Below are 15911 nucleotides of genomic sequence, written 5' to 3'. Positions count from 1 at the left end.
ATATTCCCCCTTTGTTCAATATCGGACTGCTTTTTTTTTATTATTATTATTATTATAGGGATTGATCTTATGTCTGGATCCTTGAACCACTTGGTATATATGAAAATTGTGTAAGCCGAGCGGTCCGAGGCTCTAGACCTCCTAATAGATTTTGATAAATTTTGCACCTACCCATAATTACCATATCTAAATAAATGGAAAGTATAGAATGAGACCGTTTATCTTTCGTACAAGGTGATCACATTAATCTTGACCATTGGATGTGAAATTGGGTGGCTGCAATTATGTTGTTGACCAAGCTCAAACTTCAAATGGAATTTTCTCGAATTTTGTGACATATCCGATCTATCAAATTTCACATCGGATGGTTGTAAGTAATTATGACTACATTATATCAAAGGTAAATAGTCTCATTATGTACAATCTTTTAAATAAATTTCAGATGAAAAGTTTTCCATAGTTTTTAATAGAAAGTCTATTATACGTCGCATGTGAAGTTTATTGCTTTATATGGCATATATTGAAAATAAAAGTAGATTTTGGCTTAAAATATTATAGAAAATTGATGCTAATATTCTCTATTATTCTGCAAATCAAAATCTATCCCCATTCAACTTACCATCGGATCAAACTTTCAAAATCCAAACTAAGGGTATGTCTGACACAACATGATTTAGATATTCAAAATTTCAAAAATCTGGATAAAAGTATTGCCTTGCTTTGTCTATATTTGGATTTTATATTGTCACGATATGCTTTTTGATGGGGCACGTTTGACTGTGTAATTGTATTTCAAAATTTTTATAGATTTATAATTTTTCGACTTTTTGGTTGACAAACTTAGAACTTATCGATTTTAATATTTTGACACATATTCGATGATTGGTACAGGAATGTAAGGCGAAGGAGATATGATATGGGGATATCATCAAGGAGGCCTAGAATCAAGTGCTTTGGTTCTTGTATGGATCCTGATTTGGGTTTGCTCTTCAAAGCTTCAAATTAGCTTCAATGGCAGATGTTAGGGTTCAAATTAGCTTCAATGGCAGATGTTGAACTTCAAATTAGCTTCAATGGCGGATGTTGGGGTTCAAATTAGCTTCAATGGATGTTGTTCTCCCTCTCTAAGATGTTAATCTCTCTCACGAGACTTTCCAATGATCTTTCTACACAACTTTTTTGTTTTTTTTGACAAATGTTATCAGCTATTATTAATGTAAATCAGTTACCCAAAAGGGATTACATTTTTCTGCGCAACTCTTTGATGCTAGAGAGAGAGAGAGAGAGAGATTTGGGGGCTGAACTAAGTGGTGAGAGAGAGATTGGGGTTTAGAGGATCTCTGTTGAGGGAGAGAAAGAGGGTTGCTGATGAGAAAGAGGATTTTAGTTGAATCTTAGAAAAGGGCAGTTCGAAGGGAGAGGAAGAGAGAAAAAAAGGCGGTATGAGTGGATGAGAGAGGGAAAGAGATGCAAAAGTTATTGACGCTCAAAGTGAATCCCGCAAAATTGAAGTACAACTTGAATTTTTGAGAATTCAAATAATTGGAAGCCATCTGAATATAAAAAGATCTAATTTGATCCTATCAAACAAGAAATATTAACTTGTAAAATTCAAATTACAATAGAGCTATATTATTCTGAAATATTGAGATATTAGGGTGTTTTCAAACACACCCTAAACCAACAACATAATTCGGAAAATGAAAATTTAAACTGGTTTTCTGTGAACCAACTGATTCCAATTTTGAAATTTTGACTGTCATTGCGCAACTCGATTTCTTCTGTCTAAACTCAAATAAACCTTTGGGAATTTCAAAATCTGAATCGGATCATTCAAAACCAATTTGGGATTTCAATTTCCTACTAATTTGTTGTAGTTTTTGTTTGGATTTTACAAGTCCAAATCAAAGGTTGGGAAAAAATAAAAGCAAAGCAAAAATGGAGACGCAGGCACTAGATTTTTAATTCTATAAATAACGGGATATTAGCATAAAGTTATTAAGTGAAAAAAAAAGTTAATTAACAAAGTAGAAGAGTGAATAGAGATTTATGTAGTTCGACCATTGTCAAATTTTATATTTTCCTGATTAGAAAAAGATGAAAAATATAATGATTTTTAAGCACTTTATCAAGAACCCTAAAATAAAAATATCTCTCTAGAATACTTCGCTAGTGGGCCACAAGAAAAATCACCCCCTCATTTTCTCTTGTATCCTCTCCAAATGTATATAATTTATCTCTAAAAATCACCTTGATATGACTGGAAGCCCGAAAAGTAAACCACATACAACCCTCTCCGTGTTCGTAAATTTCCTAGATGAGAACTCTTGATCCGAATCGGAATTGGTCAAGGCCAAACCGGTTTTAGGACAATATGGGTCCCAGCTTAGTTTCCTGCTAAAACACGTTCTTTTATATTGTTTTTTTTGTCTTTTTAAAGTTTATATAGTGTTGTTTAGGTCCTCCTAAATCCCCACCCGCAAACCCCTGCTTTTATTTTCTTTTTTTATTTTATTTATTTATTTTTATATTTTTTGAATCACTAATTCAAACCAATCCGGATCGCCAATCCAACGATTCGACACTTATATGTGATGTGAATCATCCACCCAATCCTCCAGGTTTTGAAACACTAATCGATACCAAATACAGAGATTCCCTCAATTATAGGATTGATTTACTTTTCTCGTATTTATGAATGTTAGTTTGAATAAAAGAGGGACATACGTTCCTTTAAACACACGTTTTAAATCAATCATCTAACCACATGCTAGAAAAGTTCTACACCACATGAATTTCATTTCCCTATATATATATATATATATACACAAGAGTGCTATTTCTATAATGTTGCAACCTTAAACAATCCAATTAAGGTGCACCTAGTGTTTTTGTAACATGTAATTTAGGTGTAAAAAATTGTTACGATTATCTTAAAAATTATTTTTATATCTAATTATAAAATTTTAAACTTAAAATTTGTCAAAATCAAGTAGATCTATAAATATATGAAAATCATGAAAATGAACGTTCTAGATAAAGTGTTGTAAGATGCACTATTTCTAAGACTCAAAATCTTTTTTTATATATATTCATATATCTCGATGTCGAGATGATCAATTAGAGGGTTTTTCAACATTAAAACAACATTCTTCGATGGATTTTTGAGTGCATCTGTAATTCTATATTTTAAGGTTGCAACCTTATATATATATATATATATATATATATATATATATATATATATATATATATATTGTTGGGTTTATGTGGTCTTTAAAGGCTTTGTGAGTACTTGTAAAATGAAATGATATAGTGGAACATGAACTCAGTGGGAGTGTGATCCCTCGTGGACCATACTAAGCAAACAATGGTCTGCTGATACCGATATGTGCTTAACGATCTAGGCCAGTCGGTTGGAAAAAACCCATGTTATCTATGCATGAAGAACAAACCGATGAGGGTTTATAAGTTAACCCTTAATGAGTTCGGAGAACATGCTTGGATGAGTGAGCCGAGGGATTGTATGGTCCTTGTGTGTGATGGTGGCCTACAAAGATAGGGGCAAAAACCTCATCCATGTACTATCACATGGTACGCATATCGAAATGATCTTTGCCAAAAGAAAGCAGTGAAGAAAAAAAAAAGAAAAAGATATTCCCTTATAAAAGATCACATAGGTCTTTCTTTCATATATATGTTTCATGAAATTTCTGCAACAAAAGACTGAATTATTCCACGGAGTCTTGAGCAAAATGATAATGGGTATCTAGATATTTAGTCCTATCATGAAAAAGATGATTTATTTATTTATTGCTAAATCTAGAGTACTTTGGTTATCACAATCAAGTTGTATTCCTTATTGCACAACTCAAATTCTCTAACCAACCTATTTAGCGAAATTGTTTATTTAGATTCATGAGTGAGTGGCATATACTCGACCTCCTTAGAAGACAAAGTTAGTATAGATTTCAACCTCAATAATCAGCTAATTGCTCCGCCTAAAAAAAACTTGGTAGTAGATCTTTATCACCTACAAAATTGCATCAACAAAACCAGTAATTTTCAAATCCATTATACCTTAACAATACCAACATTACAAGTTATCTTTAGCTAACGAACGACTCACTTCATGATGTCTAATGATCACAGCTATAATTTGTCAGGTATAAAAAAATCCCACTATTTGTGTTATGTCAGGTTCAAAGCTAACCATAGGAAGCATGAGGCCCCTGCTGCTATTAATACGGTACTCGATAAACATAATTAAATTCAACAGACTTTTCCACTAATAAGATTCATGATCAGATTATCTTTATGATTCTGGTAAAGAACAAAATAATATGATTGCAGTCTTCTTCACTAATTTGCACATATGGAGCCGTCAACTTGCTAAATAGGCCACCACATAGATTATGAAATAGTCAACAAAGGAAAACTCACTAAGAAGAGATTTACTTTCAGTTGTCAACATTTTCTTTTGACCTATAACTCTGAGAGGGTGAGAATGCTTGTGTACCCTTCAAGCATCCACATCACATAGACGTACTTCTCCAAATTTCAATAACATACCTCGATGTTTAGCATTCTATTACATCATCACCATCATTCGAGCTTTATTCTAACGTTTTGATATACATTTAGTATAATATCAAACATATTGTGATCCGTATGATCAAACACTTCGATCAACATCAAACTAATTGGACAAAGAGGTACTGAGACACTGGGACCCTCCAGAAAATGAAATGACTTGGACGTCCTACCTTCTCTCTCCACCTCTGTCCATCAATTGGATTGGATGGTGATGACCGTCATTATCATGGTTTCTTCATGATCATATAGATCATTGTACCTTCCCTTCCCCACAACACTCTTTCTTCGAATATCGCAGTGCTCATTGTGATCCGACAATGTGCCCAAAGTTTCCCATGCACATGGTTTTGTTACTTTCATGAGTTTCATTGCACTTTTGGACAAAATCTCAATTCCCCGAATTCCGAAATAAATGAAATCAAATTATTGGAGTCTCATAACAGATTTATTTATGAAAAATCAAGAAGTTTTTGCTATATGCGCCAATGATCACAAAATAGCCTCTTTGGGATTGTTTTTGTAGAATACAAGATTGATTTCATCTCTCTTCCAAGCTATGATAGAAAGTTTTTAACCGCTTAGAAAACAAATGGGAATGGAGTAGTTCCATCTTCAGTTGATACCTATATCCTCATCCCCAAGTAAAAGCCATAGCATCATTTTCTACCACAATTCGAAACTCTGATAATCAATTTTCACTCCCAATGAAAGTGAAGTTCTTACTTTCTCAAGTGCAGAAATACTAGACAGCATGCTGTTGTTGCTCTCTAGCCCTGCGAGCACAGTCAGCGAATGCATTGACTACATCAGCACATTTGAGAGGATTATCCTTTGAGTGTTCCTTGTAACATTGGAGGCACGCATCCTTCTCCCTCAAGCATGGCACTGGCTTCTGGTACGGAAGCTTGAACTCCTTGTCTCGCAGCTCCTTTGCCCTCAGTGTTACTTGCTCTGCCAAGTTCTCTTCCTGTTTCTGCAGCCTATCCAACACCCTCTCACTCTCCCTAAGAACTTCATGGATCGCATTAATCTCTTCCTCATTCGCAGCAGTAGCAGAGGGAATTTCAAGGGGAAGCTGCCTCAGTGGTAAAGGTAAGAATGGGGGCATCATCTTGATTGTGGAGTCGTCATGATGATGGCTAAGATTGGGGGCTTGTTGCGGCAGAGGAAGAGGCCATTTCCTTGATTTGTTTCGGGCGGGGGCCTTCTTGGGCTTCTTCTTGACTTCATCTTCGATGATAAGCCTATTGACCAGATTGGAGCTGATCTGGATACCAAACGACTCACTCATGCCTACAAGCAACATGCAAGACCATAATCAACAATCTTCAAACTTGAAAGATATCCCAATCTAACTTAACAATCAGAAAGCCACTAACTAACACATTAGTAGCCCCCTCTTTTGACTCAAGCATCAACCACAATGAATCAAACATCCCACACAACCATTACAACAACAAAGACATGCAAAGAGCAGTTATACGACCCTTGCAGACCTGTACACCTTGGATACAATTCTGTTGTTTCTTTAAGGTAATAGAATTGACCAATTACTAGATGTTTCTCATGAATTAGATGAGAAGAAAGAGCTAGTTTTTTTATCCTTTTATTTTTATTTTTATTTGGTGAAACTACAGACAAAAGAGGGAGTTCTCCACTTATTAAACATATTACAACCTGATGATGAATTTATTTGAGAAAAAAAAAGAAGAAGAAATGAACAAGCACCTTGTATATTATCGAATGAAAGAAACCCCTTATCCAGAATTTATCAAATAAAATTTATAAACTATCAAGGGGTCGGGAGTTAGACTAGGTGGGCTTGCCATGTGCACGTAGAACTAAGGGGTTATGAGGGATGATTTGGTTCAAGTGGAAGGCTCTAAAAGGGTATGGGGAAGGTCCAAAAATACGTGGATGGAAGTAGTGAGAAGAGATACAATAACTTATTGTCTGACAGATGGTATGGCCCTTGATAGAGTAGAATGGTGGAATAGGATTGATGTGGCCAACCCAAATAGTTGGAAACTTGAAATAAGGCTCGGATGATGGTGATGAAGGGGTCAAGAGTTTAAGCATGTTGTGAGGTGAGTGGTTTACGATTATTTGATCATTGCCATTATGTTGCAGGAGACCAAAGCTGAGACAATTGTCTGTGATTCATTTTGAGATTTTTTTAACTGATGGTTGGTTAAACGAGAGTATATCCCATGTCAGGGGATATTCTGGTGGTATGGGGTTTGGAAAACCTGGTTAGATAAGATATTGTCGCTGGAGAACTCTCACTTTTGGTCAGATTCTGAAATTTTAGTGATGGATGTTGTTGGAATATGACAACAGTTTATGGATGAGACCAAAGATCCTGAGAGGATAGAACTGAAGTGGGGCAAGTTGGTGCCAAGAATAGGCACGAGGAGCCTTGGGTCCTTGGTAGTGATTCAAATGTGGTGCAATTCTGCTTTGGAAGAAGAGATTTAGTCCTAACTGAAGTTTAGGACATCAACCGCCAAACATCAACAGCAGTCAAACCAATTGAAGTTTTATTTTGAATCTCAAACGATTAAAATTCGAATGACAACAATTCAAATTCCAATGAGATTTAATCCTAAGTTCCAAATCCGTTTCATTACATCATCAACCATCAAAAAGGAAAATTAAAGGCACAAGATCAACAAATCATCACAAAATCATATTTTTCTTAACAAATTCTCTCGTCAAAGTTATAAAAGCACTATGATCATTGAGAGGAGACCCTTTTGGGGGACCCTAATATCCTTTTGGAATTAGAATATGGTAAAGCTAGCACAAAGCAGCCCCATGACAGGGGGTTGCACAAAGTTTTGTCCTCAGTAAGTACTGCAGTGAAAACTCATTCGTCAAATATCAATAGGGTGAGACCATCAAGGCTTAGCAAGGTTGTCCTGCGTACACTTCCTATATTTGGACTAACTGATCAAGAGTGTTCCTAACTGAACTGAGTTTGGATGTAAATGAAACAAGTGTCTTTGTAACCTCTTGGAACTCCTCTACAACCCATATTTAATAAAAGAAAACGAACTCGGTTGCTCATTTCGTGTCTTCTGGGATTATCTTATTGGAGTCTGTCCATTTCTTTTAATATTCTGTAAAAGGCACATTTTGGGGTGACCAAGGAGTAAAAATTTTGCTTTATTTTAGTGTTAACTATATTTCATTAATGCGACGTCTTCAAGACTGGACCGGAAACCAAACCTGGTGAGGGCACGGGCACCGATTCAGTTGGACCGAGTCCGACCACTGAACTGGACTGGTTCACCGGTCGGACCAGTGTAATAAATTAACAATTAAGCAAAATGGTAAAATAAGGAAACATGGGAAACTAGAGAAAATTATAGAAAATAAGGAAAAATCTAAATAAAAAAAAAGGAAAAGTGTAGGAGAATGTTTTACCGATAAAATCTTTTCATCAAGATGTTAAGTCTTTTCCTACATTTTTACTACTACACTGATCTGATAAAACAAGGTTAAACGTAGGGAAAGACTAAACCAGGTGCCTCCAAACTGTGGAATAATAGATTTACCAGGAAAGAAGAAATAAAACAGTAAAAAAATTCAGAAATATCACTAAATAGTAAATAGTTCAAATAACACTAAATTTGGACCAACCGGTACACATTAAATCTCAAACCATCAATAACAGTAAAAAATTTTTTTTTAAAAAAACAAACAACAGAAAATTTAGAGAAACCACTACAGTAAAAAAAAAAAAAAAATATCAAAAGAGAAGTCAACAATCTAAGAAATCACATTTAGACTAAAAAAACCTACAACAGAAAAAAAAAATATTCCCACGAAAAAAGCATGGAAGAGCATCCCCCAGTTGATGGAATGGATACTGGAATGAGATTGAATGATCACCAATCTAGAGATTCAAGGCTCATTACAAGATATCTTACAAACACCCACAAATTTCTCCTACTTTTTCCAACTATAAATCACTTAAGCAAAATAAAGGTTTAGTATACTTACTTGGGCTTCGGATTGATGGCGGGATGTGCCGTCCAAAATCGCCGGGAAAAAACCCAAGAAACGGTGGAGAGAGGCAGCACAAAAATTCCCCTATCCAGATCTCTTTCTCTAAATTTCGTTTCTTTGTAGGGCTTATTCTTCTCTTCAGTTGAGTATGACACTAATGCCCCTATATAATTAAAAAAAGACGAAAATAGAAAAAGGCAAAATGGGTATTTACAGCGAAATAAAAAGGTGCAAATAGGTAAACTGGTAGACCATATAGAAATATTGGACCAGCATTGGAACGGCTTGCACATACATTAGACAGCCCTATTCAAATCCAGATATGGATCTAGCCAGATCCGACCCCGATCTCACCCCTAGGCACACACACCGGTGTTTAAAACGTCGTTATTAGGACGAAAACCGGTTCTAGGATTTGAATTAATCCTAAATGTAGGGTTGGCGGGCCGGGCTAGCCCTATTTCCCTTGAGTGCTGGGCCACGCCAGGTAAAATTAAAAAAAAACAATGCAAAAAGATGATAAAATGAGGCCGGGCTTGTTAGGCCACATTTTGTGGCCCAAGCTCCACCAGTTATATGGGAATGATAAACCCTAAAAATGACATATTAAAAGAAGGATGTAGTTTCCATAAGGTTGCAACCTCAATCAATCCAATTAAGGCATACCTCCAAAATTTATCATAACATGTAATTTTGGTGTAAATTTTTTTTAGGATTATCCGAAAATTTATTTTTATATCTAATTATAACATTTTAAACTCCAAAAATAGTTAAAATCAAGTCGATCGATACACATGAAATCTTAAAAATATACGGTCTAGATAATGTACTGCAAGATACACTATTTTTGGGAATCAATTTTTTATTTTCATACATCTCGATGTTGAGATGATCAATTAGAGCGTTTTTAATATTAAAACAGCCTTTTTCGATAGATTTTTGAAGTGCATCTTTAATTATACATTTTAAGTTTGCAACCTTATATAAACCCTTTCTTAAAAGAAAAAGGAAAAGAAAATAGTGATGTGATAGGCACTTTCTTGATGGAGTTACACAAGCAGCAATGTATTACTTTAACAATAGATAGAGAATAGGGAGAAATTAACCATAATCTCACCAATTTGTCAGAGTCGGCCTGGCCTGTCTTTGGAGAAGAGGCCTCAAATTGGGAGGTGCAAAGCTTCCCTTTTTTTTCTTTCTTCTGCAGATTGCAGGGGTGGGAGAGGGCTACGAGGGAGAAATGTTTATAGAGATAGAGATAGAGATAGAGAGAGATGGAAAGAGACAATGAATGGGAGGAAGGGAGAGCTTCGGCTACGAGAAGGGATAAGGTAAAGGAGAATGAAAAAAATATGGAAGGGAGCTTTCTTTAGATAGTGAAGGTCTAAAAGGTTGAGGCTCTAAACAATCAAAATAAGGAGCACCTTCAAATAGTGTCAAAAAATGTAGTTTCAATACTAAAAATCTTTTCTTTGTGATAGCCTCAAAATATATTTTCATCTCTAATTATAACATTTAAAACTTCAAAAATAGTGTAGATCAAACAGATCTATAAAAACTTAAAAATTTTGAAAATTGACGGTCCAAATATACATTATAAGATGAATTATTTTCAAAACTTGAAACCCAGTTTTTCCTCATGTCCATCCATCTTGATGACGAAATGATTAATTTGAAGATATTTGAGCATCTAAAGAACCTCAAGAGCCTCACACTTATATGTACTTTTTCCATAATGTAGGGTAAATGCCAAAAGTTGGTGACGTCCTCTCCTTGTATGAAAGTTAAAAGTCGCCCTGCTTCAAATCTAGCTGCCAGAGAGTTGTGACCTTCTAATACTAGAGAAGACGGATCCTTTTTCTATATACATATATAAAGATTATCTTATCTTAATAATTAGGATTAGAACACTTATTAGCGACTTAAATCGAGAGAAATGATGGCAATACTTCTCCCCGTTCATGGTTTAGGGAGATGGAGCAAAGGATGTTTGGAAGACATCGATATCAAGTTCTACATTCTACAACCCTAGAGCCCTCAGTTAAAGGGTGAACTGAATATACTAGTTTTCGTGGCACCATGCATGCATCACTCTGATCCCTTTTTGGGTAACTAATTAACGTAATGAGAGTGCACCCGTCCAAATTAAGTAAAAGGAATGAGAAAATTTTGATTCTGAAAGGTTCATACATAACATTGAAGATCTTTCATGATGGATAAGAGTGGGACTTCAAAATTCTTCAAAATTTTGATGTGATTTTCTTCTGTCCTAGATTGCCCCCTCATTCAGCAATGGGCCCTAAATCAACTTGACATTAGGTTTAGTAAAGTTCAAAAATAAGACTCTTACATTTATAATTTAATGGAACAGGCTTGGGCCCACTAGTCAAACACCATCATGGGTCTTAGTTCGAGCCAAGTTACATACTCCAGCTCAAAAAGCCCATTCAATGCCAGTGGATTAAGCTTCATATTAATGTCAAAATCTTAACAGGCTTCCTCTTGAAGTTTATCCGCTATTCCAAGTTATTTTTATACCGGGCATCTATATTCTTCCCCATGAAACATTAAAAAATGGAACCAATAAAGCTATAATAATACAGATGTTTTGGTTACTTTTAACAACTGAAAATGGTAAAGGATACTATCTATAGACAGGAAATGGTGGCAAGTTCAATTCCCTACAGAGGCTGCTTGTGTTGGGCACAATTCCCCCCTTACAAGGTTTTAGAATACCATCATCAACAAAATCCCTTAGAAGATGGGACGGGTCCTTTGCACCTCCATGCTGTAAAAATTGAGTTCTGAGGGCTTCACCTACAGATCTTGACAATGGATCCTCAACACACACATCCTGCCATATAGTTGCTGCAAAGCATTTTGCATACAAGTAGCTGTAATAACCTACACCACCAGAACCATCGAGAGTTTAAAATTTTCAAGTTGAGAGAATATATTTCGCACCCACCAAAAAGCAGGCTGGGATAAATGCATGTGTTCTTCTTTTTGGTGAATTACATACCTGCACCATAATTTATAAGATGGCTGAATCGCGTATGCCAGTGTGTTCCCTCAACGTGTCTCCAGCTAGTGTACTGCCTTTTCAGTTCGGCAACGATGGCAACTGTGTCCCGTGGTGAGGGTGTCGGCTCCCCAAATAGTGTTTGGTCCATTACTGAAAATAATATCTGAGGGGCAACCAGTCAATTATCATCAAGCAAGAAACGTTCCCACCCAAAAAGCAATGGATCAAGTTAGGAATGGCCACTAGGCCCGGGTGGTCAGGGTGGCAGGGTGCCATAACATGCCATCCGGAGTTCCTATCCTACCAAGGTCCCAAGTTAACATTCAAAAGGAAAAAATAAAGCTACTACTCAAGCAAGGGCAGGAAGTCAATCCAATCAGAAGTAAATCGACTTGTTAACACTCATATGATTGAGGCAAAAATTGTGGGTCTTTGATACTCTCAAATCAATCCCTTTGAGAAATCAAGTCTCCAAGGCCTTACCTGGCGCTGCAATTCCGTCGCCGCAAACATTCTTTTCGCACCATTCATCGATGCCACCAGTTTCTCAGGTATTGTATCTCCAGTTGAATAATGTTTAGCAAATGTCCTTAGAACTCTATAATCCCATGCATAATACCTATGAAATCACCAAAACACTGATCCAAGTTATCTCATCGCGGCTCCCTTGTAGTACTAGAATCATATATCAAACTATGGCACTCACTACATGTACATTTAATAAACACAGGAAAGTAAAGCAACTAAACAAAAGTACGATCTAGACGTACTCAAAAAGGTTTGCAGGTGTCTCGGCTAAATCAATGACCATCCTGGTACCCGAAAAATGTTGATAATCCTATATGATTTGCTGTGGAGCAAGTCAGCCAGCCAGTTTTAAAAAGGTCATAGATATGCTCCATGATATCAAGGTGATCACATACCGTGCGTGATAGCAAGGAATGGAGAGCATGTCCAAACTCATGAAAGAGCGTTTCTACTTCCCAGTGGTTGAGCCTGGGAGTTGATGATCCATATGGAGCCGAGAAATTGCAAACTAATGCTACCACCTGAAAAAATTGTCACAAAAAAATACTATAAGAAATTTTTGTTTACTGGAACTATAAATAGAAACATGCAAGAGTTGGCTACCTATACTGCAAGTTCAACTTAGAAGTAGAAGTTAAAATGAGAGGCGGACCATGCCCGAAAATAAAATTAAATCAAAATTTCTTGCAATTAAGCATTGAACTTTCATAGGGGTGGTAAAATCATTGCTACTTCTCGACCCTTGCGCTATGGTGCTTTGTCTCCAGTTCGATGCCTTCCTCACTGATTCTTGTTCTCATGTTTCTTTTATGGATGTTACAGCACATTCACAGGGATGTGGTTTCTAGAAAGCACCACTACTTTGAGCATTTATTCGTAGCTTTAGATGGTGCTCATTCGCCATAGGGATTTTTCAAGCTTAGTTTTGATGGTCATCCTCCGAGAACTTGGGCCCATCCCATAGTGAGAGTTTTAGTAGAGATAGAATAGCCAGGACCCTCAAGGCCTTTCCCTTTTCTGAAAAAGACCCCCCGACCTTCCCCAGGCTGAATGATACTTTAATGATAATACAAAGACATGAGTGAAATTTCTCTTAATGGGTCTAAAGATTTTTGTTAAGTTTTTCTCTGGCACATTCACTGTGGAAGGGTATTCCATTAATGTTATTAGATGGGTTATCAGTGAGGGGTCATCCAAGCCAGAGAAGTTGGAAGGAATCCTTCACCATTGGCGAAACCTACTTAACCCTATGACCTTTATTTCTCTATTTAATTCCCCTGGTTTCTGATTGAGACTAAACTTGATGTACCTTAACTTTCCCAACATTGTTATCCTTGAAGAGAATGACAAGAAAAAAATAAACATTGGTTGCTCAATCAATATGTCTTGCAATGGTATGTAGAAGTGTACACCTCCAAAAACTTATTCCCAAACTATAAACGAGAAGGATTTGTATGACATATACATCATAGGGTTTCTCCATCCCGTCAATGCCTTGGACAGTGATGGTGTGGGAATGGTCCTTACACTTAGCATTAATGACATGTTTGGTGGAATCCGCTCTTCAAACATCACAGTTCAAACAGATGACTTTACATTGACGGCCCACCATGGCCATAATCTTTCTCAGGTCACATACTGGCAATCATGAATTTCCCAAAAGAGAAATGGTAAAGATTTAGCAAAAAATTCTAATGGAGATTCATCCGCTGTTCTTCTCCGGCTGCATTCTAATTCTTGTAAATGCTCCCTAGGTTTTTCAAGCATCCATCAAAGTTCAAAATACTCCTCAAGTACCTCAAATAAACTCACAATTGCATCCTCCACCTTTTTCTTTTTGATAAGCACCGTATCCTCCATCGTAATCAACTTCAGGAGTGTTAGTGCCGCATCCCTAAGAGAAAGAAAAGAGTTCATCCCGAGTTTATAACACAAAATCATATGAAAAACTTCATTTTATGTTGCAAAAGAAGTATAGATTTTAAGTGACTTCTGTTTTTCTTTTTCCCCCTTTTTATGTGTTGTTGAAGAAATCCAGATTCTATGTTAGTCTTAAGTGACTCCGAACACTCAATCATGACATTCATGGCATTCACCAAAACTTAATACAATTAAGAGTTGATTTTAAGGGACTTCTGTTTTTCTTTTTCCCCCTTTTTATGTGTTGTGCAAGACATCCAGATTCTATGTTAGTCTTATGTGACTCCGAACACTCAATCATGACATTCATGGCATTCACCAAAACTTAACACAATTAAGAGTTGTTCTTTATATCAGTACACTTTTTAAGTTATTTGTTGGCAAAGAGTGAAATTTACTATCAAGACTCAATGGAGTTAGCAAGCTCATTCTCAATTGAAGGAAAATGGAGCTTTGAACATCTTTGGTTTAGAAATATCACATATCCATCACAGAGAACACAAATATTGATCTATGCTAATCAATGGGCAGAACACCATATAATTCAAAATGAGAAGAAACATCTTCCATTTCAAAATTGAGAACATGGATCTCCTTTAGTGATTGTAATTTATTGCCAGTATCATTTATAAGATATTGAACAAAATACTTTTAACATTGGAGTTTGGTATGTTCAGCAAGCTAGTCAAGGTTCAGAATAAGCACATACATTACATTGGAAACATACTGATCTCTTTTTTATTTGCTTAACATTCTTTCAGCTCCTTAAACTGTTTGAACTGGAGTTTGATCCTAAATAGGGACTATCTAAGACAAAAGTAGTGGGAAGAGCCAGAACCGACTGTCATGATAACAATAACTTTACAGGCACCAGAAACTTTAAATGATGCCCTTCAATGAAGGTCTTAAAATTATTGAACATGCGAAGGAATGAAGCATGGAGTTCGCACATACAATATATCACAGGGTTTCCACATCTACATCAAAGAAATGTTTACGTATGGCTTGAATGCAAAAAGAGAAGAAGAAAGGAACTAACAGGCAGTTGATAGTTCATTTCTGATAACTGCCTTCCACCTTTGATTGCAAAATGTGCACAACCTGGATACTTACCATTCCTGGAGTACAAATCAAGATACATATAGCCTAAGTCACCCTGCAAAAGTCCGCAAACTAAATTTTGCATGAGCATATAAAACCAAAATAAAGAATGTTACTAAATAGTACAACTTGTTACTGAATGAGTTAGTGAAACAATAGATTGAATAGTTTAAATTTGAGCACGAGCATATAAAACTAAAATAAGGAATGTTACTAAATAGTACAACTTGTTACTAAATGAGATAATGCAATCTATTATACAACTTCTTACCAAATGAGATAATGAAACAATAGATTGCAATAGTATGCAAAAAGTTCACATTAAGCATGTAACAAAAACCATTGGACCATCAATTGAAGATCAGTTCAGAATGATCCCACAGCGTGCCAAATACAACATACAAGCAGTGTTTCCAAAAATGGCGGGTGGCGCCTAGGCGACCGGGGGTTTCTAAGCCGCCGAGCGCCTAGGCGGCCCAGGTAGAATATGAAGCATAGGAAGGTGTCTGATCCAACTGTTTTAGGGCCACATTCTGTGTAAAAACTAAAAATTGCATATTGAGGCATATAGCACATTAAGAATACATAACATAATATCCATAATCCATACATTTCAGACCATTAGTCCATACTCCATACTCCATAGACTCCATACACAGCAAAAATAGGAAAATATAATCCAACATTCAAAATTTTCGAATTCAGTCATCAATTCATCAAGAAGGAA

The 15911-nt window shown here is 36.1% G+C and overlaps 2 protein-coding genes and 1 long non-coding RNA gene across 37 annotated transcripts in view; 1 reads left to right on the top strand and 2 right to left on the bottom strand.

The window, feature by feature from the left end:
* Positions 1–553: 553 nt before the first annotated feature.
* On the top strand, positions 554–1235 carry LOC148781158 (uncharacterized). Its single transcript, XR_016058834.1, has 2 exons — positions 554–652; positions 892–1235. It is a non-coding gene; the product is annotated as an uncharacterized LOC148781158 (long non-coding RNA).
* A 3314-nt stretch (positions 1236–4549) lies between these two features.
* Positions 4550–10040, bottom strand: LOC18444249 (copper ion binding protein). 2 transcript variants are annotated; one of them, XM_088871920.1, is made up of 2 exons: positions 9728–10040; positions 4550–5889 (listed from the first exon to the last, which is right to left on the bottom strand). In XM_088871920.1, the coding sequence occupies exon 2, from the start codon at positions 5885–5887 to the stop codon at positions 5339–5341; it is 549 nt and encodes a 182-aa protein (XP_088728046.1). In that variant the 5' UTR covers positions 5888–5889; positions 9728–10040; the 3' UTR covers positions 4550–5338. The 2 variants fall into 2 exon arrangements, with proteins under 2 accessions (XP_088728046.1, XP_088728045.1); XM_088871919.1 differs by lacking the exon at positions 9728–10040 and adding an exon at positions 8605–8700.
* Positions 10041–11061: 1021 nt separating this feature from the next.
* LOC18444248 (Zincin-like metalloproteases family protein) overlaps positions 11062–15911 on the bottom strand; it is a 49632-nt gene continuing 44782 nt past the window's right edge. For 13 of the 34 annotated variants that reach the window (XM_020673612.2, XM_020673614.2, XM_020673613.2 and 10 more), the window contains 6 exons: positions 15123–15239; positions 12559–12684; positions 12406–12473; positions 12119–12254; positions 11633–11798; positions 11062–11514 (listed from right to left, as the gene is read on the bottom strand). In XM_020673612.2, coding sequence (XP_020529271.1) covers positions 11255–11514; positions 11633–11798; positions 12119–12254; positions 12406–12473; positions 12559–12684; positions 15123–15239 — 873 coding nt within the window. In that variant the 3' untranslated portion in view covers positions 11062–11254. Of the gene's footprint in view, positions 11515–11632; positions 11799–12118; positions 12255–12405; positions 12486–12558; positions 12685–13960; positions 14058–15122; positions 15240–15911 lie in introns of all 34 variants that reach the window. The other 21 variants (XR_016059290.1, XR_016059291.1, XR_016059292.1 and 18 more) reach the window with 8 other exon arrangements.

The sequence above is a fragment of the Amborella trichopoda genome, chromosome 7 (assembly GCF_054954075.1).
Source record: "Amborella trichopoda isolate Santa Cruz 75 chromosome 7, AtrichopodaSantaCruz75HAP2 v2.0, whole genome shotgun sequence".
NCBI classification, from domain to species: Eukaryota; Viridiplantae; Streptophyta; class Magnoliopsida; order Amborellales; family Amborellaceae; genus Amborella; species Amborella trichopoda.
Note: the sequence above shows the minus strand (reverse complement) of the source record. Positions and strands in the feature narration are given on the sequence as shown.

Bases quoted from the DNA above. Each gene is read 5' to 3' on its own strand.
- LOC18444249 (XM_088871920.1), bottom strand. From the start codon at position 5,887: ATGAGTGAGTCGTTTGGTATCCAGATCAGCTCCAATCTGGTCAATAGG.